Here is a 17,106-nt window from a genome sequence, read left to right on the forward strand (position 1 = left end):
GGGGGAGGCAACTACCACTGGAGGTAGTGACTCTGTTACCTCCTCCGATGGCAGCTCCCTGGTGGTGGCCGACCCTAGTGGGCCCACCCATTTTGTGTCATCTTCCGCCACCCCCATACCATCACCGCTGTCCCAGTTCCCCCCCACCCAGTTGCCCGTGCCCGCTCAACCAGAAGGGTGGGCATCACCTTCACCCCAGGCACATCATCCCCTGCTCCAGTCAACCCTTCTGCCCTCATGGAGGAGGCTATTGATCTCCTGAGGACCATCTCTGTAGGGCAGACAACCCTCGTGAATGCCATCGAGGGGCTAGCATCCCAGATGTGGCAATGCAGTGCCTTCCTGGAGGGCATTCACTGTGCCATGTCTGGCCTACAGAGATCTTTTCAGGCTCTGGCCTCCTCTTTGATGGCAGCCAGTGTCCCTGGTCTTTCCGTCCCACCTCCAACCACCTCTACCCCTTCCAGCACCCCACTCGATCACCCATCCCAAGCATATGTTCAGACAGCCATGCACACACCTCAACACACAAGAAGCACACACCTCAACACAAGCACCACACTTCCCACCATAGGCATACACACAGTCAACATACAAAAGCACACACAACAACATCCACTTCCCCCAGTGTGTCCACCTCTGCCGCCTCCCTGTCTGACACCTCGCCATGCACACCCACAAGCACTGCACCATCAGTCACTGCTGCTGGTCCCCAGTCTTGCAGTCACCACAACATCAGATGTCCAGTCATGCACCCCAGACACCACACCTGCACTCACCACAACGACTTTGACTGACACATGCAGCACACTCACCAGACCTGCAGACACCCAGACAACATCCTTATACACTGGCAGCCCGTCTTGTCCCACTGTGTCCACCCCCCTCTTCCCAAGACACTCAGATGTTCCCACACACCCACCCAACACACATCCACCACACCTCAGCATACTGTACAGGCACCTGCATCCACGTCACGCACACCTACACCAGTTACAAGCACTCCCTCTACCTCCACTTCCACACCTTCCTCCATGTCCACCCCAACTGCCCCTAAAAGACTTTTCCTGTCCCGTGTTGACCTGTTCTAACCCACTGGCCCACCCCGTCTCGTCCCTAAATGTGCCCATCTCCTTGCCCTGTCCACTCCTTCCTCGTCCAAGTCCGCCCTTCCCATTCCTGTGCCCCTTCCCCACAGAGGAAGAAGCCCTGTGTTGCCCCAGGTCCCTCTGCCACCCCCCGGTCCAAGCCCACTCCCCCACCTTCCAAGGGCAAACCAAAACCCTCCCACCTCCCAAACGTAAGCCCAAGGCCCCCCTCCCAGACGTAAGGCCCCACCCCCGCTACCCCCTGCCCCTGTTCCATGAGGTGCCTGGCTGCCTCACTTATGTTCCTTCATGGTGGAGTACCATGTGCACATGTGGGAGGCAAGTTCGGGCCATTTGGGACCTTCAGCCTGTTACACATGGACTGGCCAATGGCCTTATTTGGTCATTGCATTTTTCTTTAATAGTTAAAGTTTGAGTGCCCAGTGTTGCAGCTGGCACAATCTGGAGACGTGGTTCATCGTTTTATTGTGGGGGTGTGGTGTGCACATGTGTGTACTTTGGACAGGTTGCATTGGCCTTGTGTCGGGTTAGTACCTCTTGTTCTGGAGTGTATGGCTTGTGATGGTGTGAGGGGTTGGGGGTGCGTTGCACGGTAGGTGGGTGTGTGACTGCGCCCTTTGTTCCCTTGTTTACTAGGTTGTTGTACTTACCGTTGTCGTCTTTGTCGGCGGTCACGGTCGTGGAGGTATATTGCAAGGAGCAGGACTGGCATTATTTGCAACTCTCTCTCCATGTCTGCTTTGGCGTGTTGTGTGTGCCTTCGGCGAGTGTTTCCTTTTATTTGGTTAGTTTTGACCACGTGGTTCCCGCCCCGGAACTGATGGCGGTCTTGTGCTTCATTATTTGTTGGGCGGGTGGGGCCTTTCCGTCGGCCTGTGGGCGGCCTCTTCCATCGCTGTCAACAATCCAATGCTGGCGGTGTGTGGCTTTCACGCTGGCTGTTTCTCATGTGCTTCATTATTTGGCGGTCTGGACCTCCAGCCTATTTCGGTAGTTACTGCCACCGCCGGCGGTGCGATTTTTACTGCCATGCTCATAATGAGGGCCAAAGTGTTGAAGGTCGAAATCAATTGCATCAAAAAATAATCGTGGAACTTTGATCATAATATTAGAAAAAATAAATAATAATAAAGGGAGAATAATAATTTTCACCAAAGCAACCCGGCCTATAATTGTTATTGACTGATCGAGTAATTTGCACTTGACCATAATTAAGTACAAACAAATTTCTGAATTTAGAGGTAACAAATATTCCTAAATATCTAACTGGGGCAGTCGAGGAATAATGATCCTGCATCGATACTGGCAAAACTTCTGAAGCGAAATTAAATAGTAAGGCCTCTGACTTTGATTGATTTTATATCCACCAATATCCATAAAATCTTTGATTTTAGAAAATGCATAAGCAATATTAACCTCCTCAGCTGCCAAGTATAACACCATATCGTCGGCGAGTATTTTCTGTTTAGCTGCTCCCGTTACCGGTGGAAGATTACTGCGGTCTTGACAGATAGCACAGGCTAGGCGTTCTATAAACAAAGAGAAAAGAATGGGTGACATCCGGCACCCTTGATGAGTGCCCCTACCTATGGCAATTTACGTAACTAGCCTGGCATTGATGCCTGTATGTGCTGCCACAGTTTTATACAGATTTGTTAATAGCTGCACAAACTTAATTGGAAAAGCTAATCCAGTAAGGATAGCAAATAATACTTCCCACTGGACTAAATCGAAAGCTTTGTCTCTGTCCATCATAATGATTGACGCCTTGAATTTGTGGGCAGACTAGAAATCGATTGCCTGGACTAAATAGTTGCTGTTGATAGTAATACGCTTGCCAGGTTAAAAAAAACATTTTTATGGCTATAAATTACAGTTTGGGCTAATGGTGCAAGTCAATTTGCTAAGTTCTTAGTAAACAGTTTATAGTCACTATTAAGTAGGCTAATCAGGCAATGACAAATGTGTATTGTTACCTGGCTTACATATATATTTTTTTAAACTAACAACGGATGCCGTAATGAGTTAGGGATTACGCTGCCTGCTAGAATTTTGTTGAACAGTCTAACTAAAAACTTGCTTAGTTGAGAAAAACATCGATATACTTCGATCGATATACTTCTGCTGGTATCCCATTCTTACCAAAGGCCTTACCTTTAGAGGAAGAACTAATCCCCTCCTCAACTTCAGCTAGAGTGACTGGGGCAACAATGGAACCCTGCAGATCTTTTTCCAGAGCCACCAACCTAATGGCATCCAGCCATGTACTTATTGTCTCAAGAGTGGGATTATTTGAATCTGAATATAATCTTACATAATGCTTCATGAAGACCTCAGATACTGGCTCAGGCTCAGTAACTACTTTACGCAAATCTGTATCGAAAATAATTTTATGGAATAACTCACTTGTCCGTTTTATCGACCAAGCCAAATATTTGCCTATATGCTCACTTTCTTCATACCTTTTTTGCAGGTATGTGTTATGATTCAATATTTCAGCTGAGATTAAATACTCCTTTAATTTCTGTCTTGCTCGCCCTAGCTCCATTTTAGCGGCCAGGGTTGTTGTTGGGATAGAGACTGAGACTGCCTGATTCAAAGCTGATTGCATCTGTTGAAATTTGTTCTTTGCTTGATGAGTTTGCCTTGCTTGAAAAGTCATTACCTCGCCTCTAAAAATGTTTTCAAAGTCCCACAAGCAGAGAATTCAGAGGCCATGATTATATAATGCTCACGAAAAGCTTCTAAGGCTTGTCGCATATTCTTCACCAAACTTTTATTTGGAAGCAGGGATTCATCAAACGTCTGGGCCTTAGAGTCTGCCATTCCGGTACACAAAGTTCAAACGAAATCACTGAGTGATCTGAAAAAGCGTTTGCTAAAATATCTGCCTGGCCTCAGCTAAAAAAATGTGTGGGTAAAAAAAAATTAATTTGCAAAGATAAGTTAAATCTTTTTGAAAAAACATTTATAATGTCTGTCTTGTGAATGACCGCTGGGCCAAGGGTTTATTAAAGCAAGATCTTGTTCTAACAGTCTTAAGACCTTAATGGTCTTAGGTTTGTTCTGATGTTTATTAGGCGAGAAGAATCAATAGAGACATCAGGAAGAAGATTAAAATCGCCCCTATTATAAATGAATCTGATGCCCCTTTTGTGGTGTTGTATATTGCTACTAGGCAAAGGGTGAGTCTTCTATGGGGCCATAATATCTTACAAAATGTATTATGTGATTTTGCACTATAGTTTTAACCCAGGCCTACCTTGCCCCTGGGACCCTGGTTACCTCAAGTATTTTGCTGCTCAGTTCTTTGGTAATTAAGATTGCCACACCCCTAATTGCTGCACCCGAAGATGCAAAAAGGTGTGTTTAATATCCCCAGGTGCCTTTGACATGAACCGGTGGCTTTAAGGATGGTCATCTGAAAAAAACACATTTGCATGCAATACCCTAAACCATAGTAGCATCACAAAAAACGTAGCTCTATTGTTAAGGCCATTGGCATTACACAAAATTACTTTCAAGAATCTAGGGGGGCATATCTTGTTTTGAAACCGCATGATCACACTAACTTTGTAGTTAAAAGATCCATCCAAAACCTAAAACAAATCCCTAACCACCTGTGCCCTTCATGCCCAACCCCTCTTTCACTCCCCCTTCAGATCTAGTTCCACCAATGGTCCCACACATCCCAGGCTCTCGTGGGGGACTCTACCTGGTTGCCAGCAGAGCTAGGACCAACACCCATACCCATTGACCACATGCAAAGGCTAGGGATCATCCTGGATGACAAGTTCAACATGACGGCTCAGGTCAACGCAGTGTGCACCTCTTTCCTCCACATCCTACGCATGCTGTGAAAAATCTTCAAATGGTTGCCTCAGCACACCAGATAGACCGTCACACAAGCACTCATCACCAGTAGGCTGGACTATGCATGCCAGAGTCTCCAAATAACTGCAGACTATCTAGGACATCGCTGCAAAACTCATACTCGACCTCCCACACTGCATTCACATCTCACCACACCTCAGGAAGCTTCACTTGCTCCCCATTCACAAGGTAAGCCAATTCAAACTTCTCACACACACATACAAAGCCCTACACAACACAGGACCAGAATACCTGAACAGCTGCATACACTTTCACCAACCCACCAGACACCTACACTCTGCCTCATTCTTACTCGCACACATTTGCTGCATCTGCAGAATCAAAACTGGAGGTCGCTCATTCTCTTACATGGCACCCAAGACATGGAATGACCTCCCTCTACACACCACAGCCTCCTCTTTACTCTTTCAGTTCTGCAAGAAGCTGAAGACTTGGCTTCTCGTATAAGCACCTCGGGGATCCCAAAACTACACACATGCTCGGGTAATTAGTGTGCTGTACAAATCAAACTAACATAACAAAGTCTCCAAAGTTAACCAGGAAGGTGCCAAGGTACTTTGCGTTGGGAGGTGGAAACAAGGGAACCGGATGGTGTTGAATGATAGTAAAGTCCCCCTCTTTTTCTTGCTGTTCTGGGATCACATACTTTTTAACCAAATCCGAAATCAGCTTGAGGGTGTCTTGGCCATACTCCTGTCATTCTCTAGTCAGTGTCAACAACCACATACACCTACTTTAATGTGACGATCAGACACAGAAGAAGGACCTGCAGGAATGGCCTGGTCTGGGGTGTGGAAGCAATGCAAGGTGGCACTCAGGCCCGCTTCTGCTTAGAAGAAGGATCTGTAGGAATGCCGTGGTCCAGGGTATCAATGCCAGGTGGCCCTCAGCCCTGCTTCTGCTTACAGGACAGATCTGTAGGAGTGCCTCGGTTTGAGGTATCAGATTAAGGCCAGGTGGCTCTAAGGCCTCCTTGTGCTTAGAAGACTGGCAGACAGGAATGCCATGGTCTGGGGGGATATCAACGTCAGGTGGCACTCAGACCCATCTCTCCTTAGAGGATGGACCTGCAGGAATGCATGGTCCAGGGTATCAAAGCAATGCCAGGTGCCACTCAGACCATTTTCTCCATGAGTGCGGTCCTGAAGCAATGCTAGGATCTGGGTTATCAAATCAATGCCAGGTGGCACTAAGACCCCCTTTCACCCAGAGAACAGACTGGCAGGAATGCACTGATCTGGGCGATCACATTATGGCCAAATGGCCATCAGACCCCCTTCTTCTTAGAGGGCGGACTGGCAGCAGTGGCTAAGGTAGCAGACAGCAGAAGCCAAACCCAGGCCTTGAGCAGTCAAAAATGAACCTTGACCAAACTCAGAGAGTCTCCTGAAAGGGGTTTGCAGACCTGGCACATTCCCTTTCACTTGGCCAGACTTCATAATATGTTGGCTTATATTCAGGGCCACTGGACTTATGTGATTCTGCTGTGTTTCCCACATAATTATGGGTTTTCCGCACTTGCCACATAATCCTTCGTTTTCTGCACCATTTGCAGATTTTAACAGACAAATATGCTTCTATCTGAAATGGACTAAAAGTTACTAAAACAAAAGCTACTAAAACATGCCATACATGTTGCCCCGCAGTTGCATGCCCTTTGCTGCGCAGTATCAGGTTTACTGTTCTTAAGTGTTAAACAAATACTAATAAGGTAAACCGTTTGCCCAGATACTGTTAACAAGTGTAAAAATGAAAATGTGCCACATTACACCACATAATTTGCCTCTTCTTCCCACATAATTCAGTAAACCCTGCAGCATAATTCGATCTTCCTACGATGCATAATTCCAGTGGCCCTGCCTATACTCTCCAGCTAGAAGGTAGGGCAGCTTCACTTGACTAGGCCAAGCTGCTCCTGACCGGTGTCCTCAGCCAGCTCTTCCGCTCCCGCAGCTGGCCCCGGTCCCTGTGCTGCCTGGCAGCTGGCACGGTGGGGGCACCACGGTGCCACTTCAGAAGGCTCCTTCTTCATCACAGTCTGCGGCTGCCTCCTGCTTCCGCTGCACAGCCCACATCCCTCTCCGCGGCCTTGTCTGTCCTGCCTTTAGTTGTTTTTATTAGTTTCCCTTATTGCCATGGACACCATATTTTGTTGGCGGTTGTGATATTTCAGAGGCCTCTTCTGCCTCCCCCTCCTCCACTCTTCAGAGACTGTCCCTGCCGCTCCCCCCGCCACAGCTTCCGGGCTGTGTCAACGGACCTCTATTTTATTATGTTTGTCGCCTCCCAATCCCTCTCATAAACTCCCCTCGCCCCATCCTGCGCAGCAGCCATGATGGAACAGAAGTCAGAAGTTTGTTTCTGTGCCCCGAGGCCACCCGCCTTCCATCATCTGTCCCCTGTTCCCCACACTGTCCACACAAACTGCCCCGGCTTTCCTGCACCCCAGGATCGCCCTATCTCCCTGTGGTCACAGATTGTTTTCTGTCTGCTCCCCCCAGCCCTTCTCCCCCCGTGTGTGCCCCCCCCACCCCGAAGCAGCTGCGTTGCCTGTCCATGCCCCTGTGGCACCCCGCCGTCGCTCTGCTCCATCACCAGCCGCTGGGTGTTGCTTTTTGAGGGCAGGTTCCTGCATGTCCTCACAATCTGTTTTTATTCTGCCCCTTGTATCTCTCCATACTCAGAATGTTCACCCCCTTAGCTGCCCCCACAATTCTCAGGTCCATGCGTGATGTGCTGCTCCAAGACCCAGAATTCAGGGGAAAACCTGGACTTGGGCGCAGCTGGTCACTCATGGACCTGGGAAACCAGGCAGGGGTGCACCCCCAAAGCAAGGCAATGAGAGGAACAGTGCTTAGACTGGACGCCCTCAACATTTTGAACAAGTTCGGCACCGACTCTGGGATTTCACAGCACCTGGTGCGCGTGCACTCGAAGCCTTTCTGAAGAGGTTGCCACCCGTGTGCTTGTTGAGAGCACAGTTACTTAGGCCGCCCCTGGGCTGCTTCAGTACGTGGAAATCTTGATACTTTCAGTCTCTTGACGTAGAAAATCACTTGAGAATGGAGTCCAAACTTGAAAATTCACTTATTCATCCACTTTTGCACATCCCCTCAGTGCATTACTCACGCGCTCGAGAGATCTGCCTCTAACCTGCACTCACTCATGCCTTAACTGATCATGTTCTGAGAGCCACGGAAGCTTGTAAATTAAAATGTGAACATGTAGTGCCAGCTCAGTTTTCCATTAGCCACCCCTGTTGAAGTCACAAAGGGGCCGGAGGTTGCTTGGCAGACTCCTCGGGCGTGTCCCAGCATCCTTCTTGCTCCAGAGCAGAATGTAAAAAGGGCAGATCCGCATCCCATGAGACCCTCATCCAAGGCCCAGGCGAATCAGACTTCCTCTTAGCTCCATCACAGTACGTGTGAGGACAGGGCTTGTTGAATTAAAACATTATTTTGTAACACTTTCGTTCAACTTGTCACAGATATTTATGGCATATTAAATTTTTAAAAAGTGATTAGCATTTGTTTTCATTTCATATTGTAGGAAATCAAAAAATATATATAAAAGTAGTGGGAAGGGTTGATATGCCTTCTGCGAAGAATGTGTACCATACAGATCACAGAACCGTATTCTATGTGGACAGCTCAGTGTGTTACTGCTTTTGTCACAGATATCCTTATGTTACTTACAGTTCATAACTTACTTCATCGGTCACTGTGTACTACATTACTATTCTGTCATCAAAGTCCTCGACGCACACTGCATGGTACAGGTTAGAACGTTTTTCCCCAGACTCTCATGAGCCTAATGTTGCTAATAAGGGTTTATTCAGGTAGAAATAGATTATTATTAGTAAAGCCAACCATAACCACTGTGATATGTTTTAAATCATGACTTTGTGCTTCCCCAGACTAGACACCAAGTATACTGCTTACCAGTGTGGATGACGTATTTAAATTGTGTTTATATAACGCTTACTACCCCTTATGAGGCGTGAAAGTGATTCCTACACCCTGTAATCCTTTCTTCAGTGACATTAGATTTAGACTGATTTAAACACCTAAGTTTCATTGTTCCTGTATAGTGTTTGCGTGATGTAAAATGCTCTGATATCCTACACTGGTATAAGTAGAGCTATAAAACAAACGAAATGCACATGGGGAAGAAACTATGGAATCGAAAGGAGAGGAAAAAGAGAAAGAGTCCTGTTAATCAGCAGCAATGGTCCTCTCCTAGAGACAATGCTTGAACACTCACACAAGATCAATCAAAGTAATTGAGGAGGACGGAAAAGGTCCGACACTCCTTAATATGCGGTCGACATGTTTCGCGTCGTTGCTGGTCCAACAGGATCCCGTGACGCTTCTTCAGGACCTAATTTAATTATAGATTTTCTCCACAAGAAAAAACCAAAACAGAATACTTATACTTCTGTTGACTAACGTTCACAGTCAAGACGTCATCAGTCACTTAACAGGACTAAAGCAGACTGGGTTTCCTTTCCTATCAGTCGCCCATCTCAATTTAGAGAATAGGCTTCATGGGATATCGCTGGCCCATCACCCGGTACACAGTAAATTTGCGCGGTTACCGGTTTCGTCTGCAGCACCTCCCTTGATTTCTTTTTAATCTTGACCATTTCCCAACAGCAAATAATAAACTATTAGGTGAGGGATCTGAGCCAATTTTATTATTCCCTTTTTTTGTACATTTTCTCCTCTCTCGGACCCATATTTTGGCTCCGTGGCATCATCGAGTATATTCAAAAAGATCTCCGGCAAAGAGCCCCCCCTAGGGGGGTGCCCGTCAGACATTGCAGCGCCGGTCTGACGAGGAGCTGTCCGATGATGAAGCATGACACCAGATATGGTGTGTGAGGACCATTGCTCCTGATTAACAGGACTCTTTCTCTTTTTCCTCTCCTTTCGATTTCGGAACAGTGTACCATATCATATTAGTACTGGATTGGGAGGACGTACACTGGACCGACCAATCCTCCTCTTACCCCCCTTTTTTTCGAAGAAGAAACTATGGAGACATGAGGGGCACTGCTGGAGAGTGGAAGTAAGGGACTCTGTGGAGAGGTCACGGTGGGCTTCCCCGCAGACACCAGGCACCACCAGCGCTAAAGCCAGACCTGCTTCAGATACAAAGGACAATTGAAACGGCAGGGTGAGCAAAGCAATGATGGGTTGAGATGCTACCCCAAGCAATTGCCAATAGTTGGAAAAATTGCAACCATTCTTCCAATCCCCTTTTGTGTGTTTGATACATTGATGCTTACACACTGCTGTTTTCATATTATCTTACGTATAGAATTCCTTTTCTGTCTGTGGGATGTGTCAGTGTAGTAATTCTGGTTCATTCACAGTGTCAACATTTAGTCCTGCTTCTATGTCTATTGTCTGTTCTATTTTTAGGTGGAGCGCGCAAGCACTTTGACCTGGTGTGAGTCTTGTGGGCTTTTTATAGGGCGCCCACCACTGTCAGTCGTTCGTAGGCTTGCCTTTCAAAAATCCTTTGTTATTATTGATGAATGCTTTGCGTTTGTCGGTTTTGTCACCGCCTTGCAGACTGCCCCTGTTTTATGGAAAATTGCATGACTGCCGATACGTCTGACTGTGGGGAAACTTATTTTTCCTTGTGTGTCTCTCCTTTGCGCTTGTGGCGGCCATAGTGGTTTGAATCGGCTCGGTTATGTCAAGTGTTTTACTTTTCATTTTCAATTTATGTGGCAAGAAAAGTCTAGTTAGGAATTTACAACGCTAATAGCTCTAACTCGAGCAAATGCAAGACCCATTGCACTGCAAATGCTTGTTTTCCTTTGGAAATCTGATAAAACACTATGAAACTATGGTTCAGGTTATGAAACTCACACATATTAGCGAGTCTTTGCTCCCCTTTGCGGTCTCTACCCTAGTGTTCTCCCTTTCCTGTGCTGCTGTCTAGAGCTCGGTATGTGCCATGTGCTGACCTGACACTCACCTCCGAGAGCTTGTATCCTTCTTATGCAGCCAGGACCTATGGCAGACTTCTGCTTCCGGAGCCTGGACTCCAGAGCCCAGGACATGCACTCCATCACACAAAAACCTTAATACTTTACAGGGTAGATACGGCTACTTTCCAACATCGCTTGGCACGTAAAAGCCCTATGATCATTTTTAAACTCTCTTTTCTCTTGTTTTTTTTTGGCTCACTGTTGCGTCTAAGAAGAGAAACCAGACCAGGATATGTTCATTTCATGCATGGCTCCTTGGGGAGTGACTCTCCCCTACCCCCAAGACCTCCGTGTTGTTTTTCCCCAAGTCAGTCCATGCGCGAGCAGATCCGCGTGGGGCCCATCACTCCCGCCAGGCACTGGCTCCTCTCACAGGTACCGGAGACGGCTGGAAACAATTGCTGCGATTTAATTCACCTTTAAAGCCCTGTTCAGCGCTGCAGAGGCACTAAATAAAGAACGCACGCGCACCGAGTGACCTCGCTGCCGCCGAGTAAGTGCAGATCGCGTTCACGCGTCAGCACAGCACCAAGGGACGCCGAGGCAGAGCGCAGGCTTCCGGCCCCGCCAGTCCACTGTGGCCTGCCCGCAGGCAGCGCGAAAACAGCAAAAGCATCCCCCGCAGGCAGCGCGAAAACAGCAAAAGCACCCGCCCGCAGGCAAACAGCAAAAGCACCCTCCCGCAGGCACACAGCAAAAGCACCCGCCCGCAGGCAGCGCGAAAACAGCAAAAGCATCCGCCCGCAGGCAGCGCGAAAACAGCAAATGCATCCGCTCGCAGGCGGCGCGAAAACAGCAAAAGCACCCGCCCGCAGGCAAACAGCAAAAGCACCCGCCCGCAGGCACACAGCAAAAGCATCCGCCCGCAGGCAAACAGCAAAAGCACCCGCCCGCAGGCAAACTGCAAAAGCACCCGCCCGCAGGCAGCGCGAAAACAGCAAAAGCATCCGCCCGCAGGCAGCGCGAAAACAGCAAATGCATCCGCTCGCAGGCGGCGCGAAAACAGCAAAAGCACCCGCCCGCAGGCAAACAGCAAAAGCACCCTCCCGCAGGCACACAGCAAAAGCATCCGCCCGCAGGCAAACAGCAAAAGCACCCGCCCGCAGGCAAACAGCAAAAGCACCCGCCCGCAGGCAGCGCGAAAACAGCAAAAGCATCCGCCCGCAGGCAGCGCGAAAACAGCAAATGCATCCGCTCGCAGGCGGCGCGAAAACAGCAAAAGCACCCGCCCGCAGGCAAACAGCAAAAGCACCCGCCCGCAGGCAAACAGCAAAAGCATCCGCCCGCAGGCAGCGCGAAAACAGCAAAAGCATCCGCCCGCAGGCAGCGCGAAAACAGCAAAAGCATCCGCCTGCAGGCAAACAGCAAAAGCACCCGCCCGCAGGCAAACAGCAAAAGCATCCGCCCGCAGGCAGCGCGAAAACAGCAAAAGCATCCGCCCGCAGCCAAACAGCAAAAGCATCCGCCCGCAGGCAGCAAAAGCATCCGCCCGCAGGCAAACAGCAAAAGCACCCGCCCGCAGGCAGCGCGCAAACAGCAAAAGCACCGGCTGTTCGCGAGATAGCCCCAGAATGGGCAATACGACACGCTGGCTGCGGGCAGCACAGGGCTCTAACAATTCCCCTCTTGCTGTAGACTGACTACTATTCAGGTACAGGTAAATCCATTGCACAGACCCTGAGGCAGTGTGCAAATGTGATCAATGTACTCGGCCAGCCAGCGGCTTCAACACAAAGGCCTTAATTGTTGCACAGAAGACTGACATATTTTTAGGTATAGCCTGGTCAATGCAGAAAGACCCCTCCAGATTAGTGCGCATGTAACAAACGTAGTCGGTCAGTCAGCGGCTTTGACACTAAGGCCTTGCTTAGTCTTATGGAAGGCGTATGCTTTTTAAAGTATAGCCAGGCCCGTGCCACGAGACCCCTCTAAGGTAGGGTAGTACATGGAACCAGTCAGCAGCCTGTACGCTGTGCACCACTGAAAACATGCCTACAGTCAGATGCCAGAAGAGCTGTGCCAAGAGTCCCCTCTAAGATAGGGTAGGTAGTACATGGAGTCAGTCAGTCAGTAGCCTAGAGTCAATCAGTGCCCTGCATGCAAAGGGTTGCACCACTGAAAACCTACCTACAGTCAGGTGCCACTAGACACGTGCCAAGAGACCCCTCTACTGTAGGGCAATACAAGGACTCAGTCAGCCGCCTGTATGCGAAGCGCTTGCACTAGTAAAACTGCTTCTAGGCAGGTTCCTAAGACCTGTGCCAAGAGACCCCTCTAGGGTAGGGTAGTAAATGGAGTCAGTCAGCGGCCTCTATACAAAGCACTTACACTACTGGAATCTTGCCTATTGTCAGGTTCCTAAGACCTGTGCCAAGAAACCACTCTAGGGTTGGGTAGTACATGGAGTCAGTCAGTGGCCTCTATGCAAAGCACTTGCACTACTAAAATCTTGCCTATAGTCAGGTTCCTAAGACCTGTGCCAAGAGACCACTCTAGGGTAGTGTAGTACATGGAGTCAGTCGGTCAGCGGCCTGTATGTGAAGGGCTTGCAGCTCTGAAAACTGAAAACTTGCCTATAGTCATGTGCCACAAGACGTCTGCCAAGAGACCCCTCTACGGTAGGTTACTACAAGGAGTCAGTCAGCAGCCTGTATGCAAAGGGCTTGAACCACTGAAAACGTGCCTATGGTCAAGTTCCCCTATAGCCGTGCCAAGAGTCCCCTCTAGGGGAGGGTAGTACATAGAGTCAGTCAGTCCGCGGCCTGTACCCTCACACCCTGCTCTGCAGCGCTCCCTTCTCCACAACAATCATCCGCCGTTAACCAGTGATTCACTCCCAGGCACGAGACTGAGGCCAGGCGCACCAGCGGAACATATTGAATGATTTTCTTGATGGCTACATTACTCTCTTGGCACCCAGGGGGGTGATACCCAATATCTGTGTGCATCTTGTTTTGTTATTCTATTGATTGAGAAGAAAAATGGGACATTTGCAGGCGTGGATGACCAATCCTCGCCTATGCTGCGGGCAGGCCAGTAGAAGGTATCTAGGCTTTATATTATTTCTTGACACAGAAACAGACTGTTTAAAAAATGTTTAAAAAAAATGCTATAGAAAAAATGAAAAATCTGGATATTTACTAATTTTGCCTATTTATATCCACTAACAAGGCCAAGAAATACACAGTAACATTTCAAAAGGAATCATAACTAACCCACACTTTGTATATCTGCGCACACATTATTTAAAGATATAGCTCAGCGGCTTTGTGAGCCTCCTGCATAGATGGAATAGTGTCTTACCTTTAACTCCAGTTCTCTCGTGGGGGAATCTCCATTGAAGTCATAAGCACTTGAATAGTTCTGCGTACATGCGGGTATTCGGGAGATCTTCTTTATATAATATCTTTTGAAATGTATACTTTCGCCTTACTCCCTGAAGGCCTGTAGAAACACTTAAGAAAGAACTTAATATGCAGCCTGGGTGAAAAGGCTACAGTGGTGCGGCTCTTCAGATTGTACTTAGAAAAAGTTTAAAGCACCCATATGAATGTTTACTTTCAGGTAAAATGTTTTATTAAACAGATCAAATCTCCTTCACAAACCTTTTTCTGGAGAAGTAAGAGCTGAAGAATAAAAGGACACTGTTGCCCCATAGGCTGCTATTATGTGAGTGTAAAAACAGTGACTGTGCCTTTAAGGCTGTAGAGACCACCAGTATCCCATCATGCTCAGCAGGTGGCAGTTGCTTCAGTTCCTTTTGATAACAAGTGTCAGTGATAGGTAAGTCCAATACTGTCCTCTGCTCTGTCCACCAGGGAGTAGGGAAGGTTGCTGATGACTTCATTGGAGATTCCCCAACAAGAGAACTGGAGTTACAGGTAAGAAACTATTCCTTCTCTCATAGAGGATGTTCATTGATAGCCACATGCATTTGAATAGAATAGCAAACCTGTCCGTAGTAATTGCAGTGGAAAGAACAGAGGAGAGAAGATAAGACTGGATTAGCCAAATACATTTCTGAGGGAGGCTTGGCCCACATGAGCATCTGCTCTAGCACCTGAATCTAAACAGTAATGCTTGGTAAATATATGAACAGATCTCCATTTGGCCACTTTACAACTGTCGGCATTAGGTAAACGTTTTCATCAAAGCAGCAGTTGCTGATTTGCCTCTCGTGGAATGTGCCTTAGGTCTAGCTGACAAAGACTTGTTGGCTTTTTTATAACATAAAAGTATGCAGGAGACTATCCAGAGAGAAATAGATTGCTTGGAGTTGGCAAAATCTGTTCGGACCAGGCCATAATTGATCAAAAGCTGGTCCGATCTGTGCATGTCGCACCTTTTATCTATGTAAAATTTAAAAACCTTTCTAACATCCAGAGAATGAAGACTTCTTTTATCCGGTGTTGAAAGATTCTGAAAGAAAGTTGGCAAATATATTGTTTGATTGACATGGAAATCCAAAAATAAATTTGAGAAGAAATTTCGGGTGAGTTCTTAGAACTACTTTATTAGAGTAGAAAACCATATAAGGTTCATTAACACATAATGCTTGGATTTCGCTAACCCTACAAACTGATGTGATGGCTACGAGGAAACCTGTTTTCCAAGGGAGATGCTGCAGAGATGCCTCATGAATGGGTTCAAAAGGATCCTGCATCAGACGTGAGAGGACTGCATTGAGCTCCCAGGGAGGAGAAGGATGCCTGATGGGAGGGAATACCTTTTTTAAACCTTCAAGGAAATCTGTTATTGCTGGTATTTTGAAAAAAGAGGTTTGTAAAGGACATTTTTTGTGGGCAGTAAGAGCCGCAGAGTGAACCTTTAGCAGAAGAATTGTAAGCCAGATTTTGCCAAATAGAGGAGGTAGTGAAAAATGGTTTCTTCCCGCAAGATGTAGGGTCTGTGTTCTTGGAAGAACACCAAATACAAAATCTCTTCCACTTGAAGAAATAAACAGTATGGGTTAAAGGACAATTAGCCTCTTTAGGAATCTCCATGCAGTCTCGTGGTAGGGTTAGGTGTCAATACTGCACTAGTGCAGAAGCCATGCTGCCAAATTAAAAGAGGAGAGATTGGGGTGAACTATCTGTCATCCGAATTTTGTTAGGAGGTCCCGACAGCATGGCAGCTGGGACCATTTGCCTTGTATCTGGAGATGATTCATGTGGACTTCTCATCCCAGTAGCAATGGATCTGTTACTATGGTTTGGGAAGGAGTTTGTGGGTGGAAAGGCACCCCATGAAGAAGGTTGGTTGGAGAGCACCACCAACTCACAGACTGCTTCTCATGCAGGGAGAGAATGATCTTGTCTTCCCAGTTTCCTGTTGCTTGATCCCACTGATCCTTGAGACATTCCTGATGGGGACACATGTGAAGGCGTGCATTCAGAGTGTGGAAGATACATGAGGCCAAGGAGCAGAGAAGAGCTCACCGTGGGATAAGAGGCTTTCATTAGAGAGCGACATTTCTGACAGATCGATGATAATCTCTCCTCCAAAGGAGAGACTCTTGCCTGTACGGTGTCAAGAGTGACTCCTAAGATTAGCAGAGCCTGCAGTGGATTGGAGATCAACTTGCTGTGGTTAATGTGTAGACCCAGCCATTGGAGGACTTCACAAGTCCAGTTGTAACGTTGCTGGGCTTCTTGTGAAGTGGAAGCTTTGATCAGCCAATCGTCTAAATAGGGATAGAAGACGATTCGGTGCCTGAGATGTGCAGCCACTACTGCCATGCACTTGGAGAAGGTTCTGGCAGCTGTCTTGAGACCAAACGAAGGACCTGGTATTGACAAGTGGTCCTGCCGCACTACAAACCTCAAGAACTGTGCAGTGTTTCTTAGCAGTGGATATATACAAATACACATCTTGGAGGCCTGTAGAACAAAGCTAATCTCCTTGGCTTAGTTGAGGATAGATCTGATGTAATGCCAGCATCTGAAATTTCTCTCTCCGAATCCATTTGTTGGTTGTCTTTAAGTCAAGAATGGGTCTGAACTAGTTCTTGTCTTGTTTTCTTCACCTGAAATTATCTGGAGTAGATACCTGTGCCCCGTTGTTTGTGGGGGATGACCTCCCTGCATTCTTTTGAAACAA

General features: G+C 47.5%; 1 protein-coding gene across 1 annotated transcript; it reads left to right on the top strand.

Moving 5' to 3' along the window:
- Window positions 1-5,803: 5,803 nt before the first annotated feature.
- On the top strand, window positions 5,804-12,571 carry LOC138267028 (proline-rich protein HaeIII subfamily 1-like). The gene is made up of 2 exons (XM_069215875.1): window positions 5,804-5,869; window positions 11,600-12,571. Exons 1-2 carry the CDS (start codon window positions 5,804-5,806, stop codon window positions 12,569-12,571), a joined length of 1,038 nt encoding a protein of 345 aa, XP_069071976.1.
- Window positions 12,572-17,106: the final 4,535 nt, after the last annotated feature.

The sequence above is a fragment of the Pleurodeles waltl genome, chromosome 12, assembly GCF_031143425.1.
Source record: "Pleurodeles waltl isolate 20211129_DDA chromosome 12, aPleWal1.hap1.20221129, whole genome shotgun sequence".
In the NCBI taxonomy this organism is placed as follows: Eukaryota; Metazoa; Chordata; class Amphibia; order Caudata; family Salamandridae; genus Pleurodeles; species Pleurodeles waltl.

Bases quoted from the DNA above. Each gene is read 5' to 3' on its own strand.
- LOC138267028 (XM_069215875.1), top strand. From the start codon at position 5,804: ATGCAAGGTGGCACTCAGGCCCGCTTCTGCTTAGAAGAAGGATCTGTA. The intron at 5,870-11,599 runs GTATCAATGCCA...GCCTGCCCGCAG, and splicing joins TAGGAATGCCGTGGTCCAGG to GCAGCGCGAAAACAGCAAAA.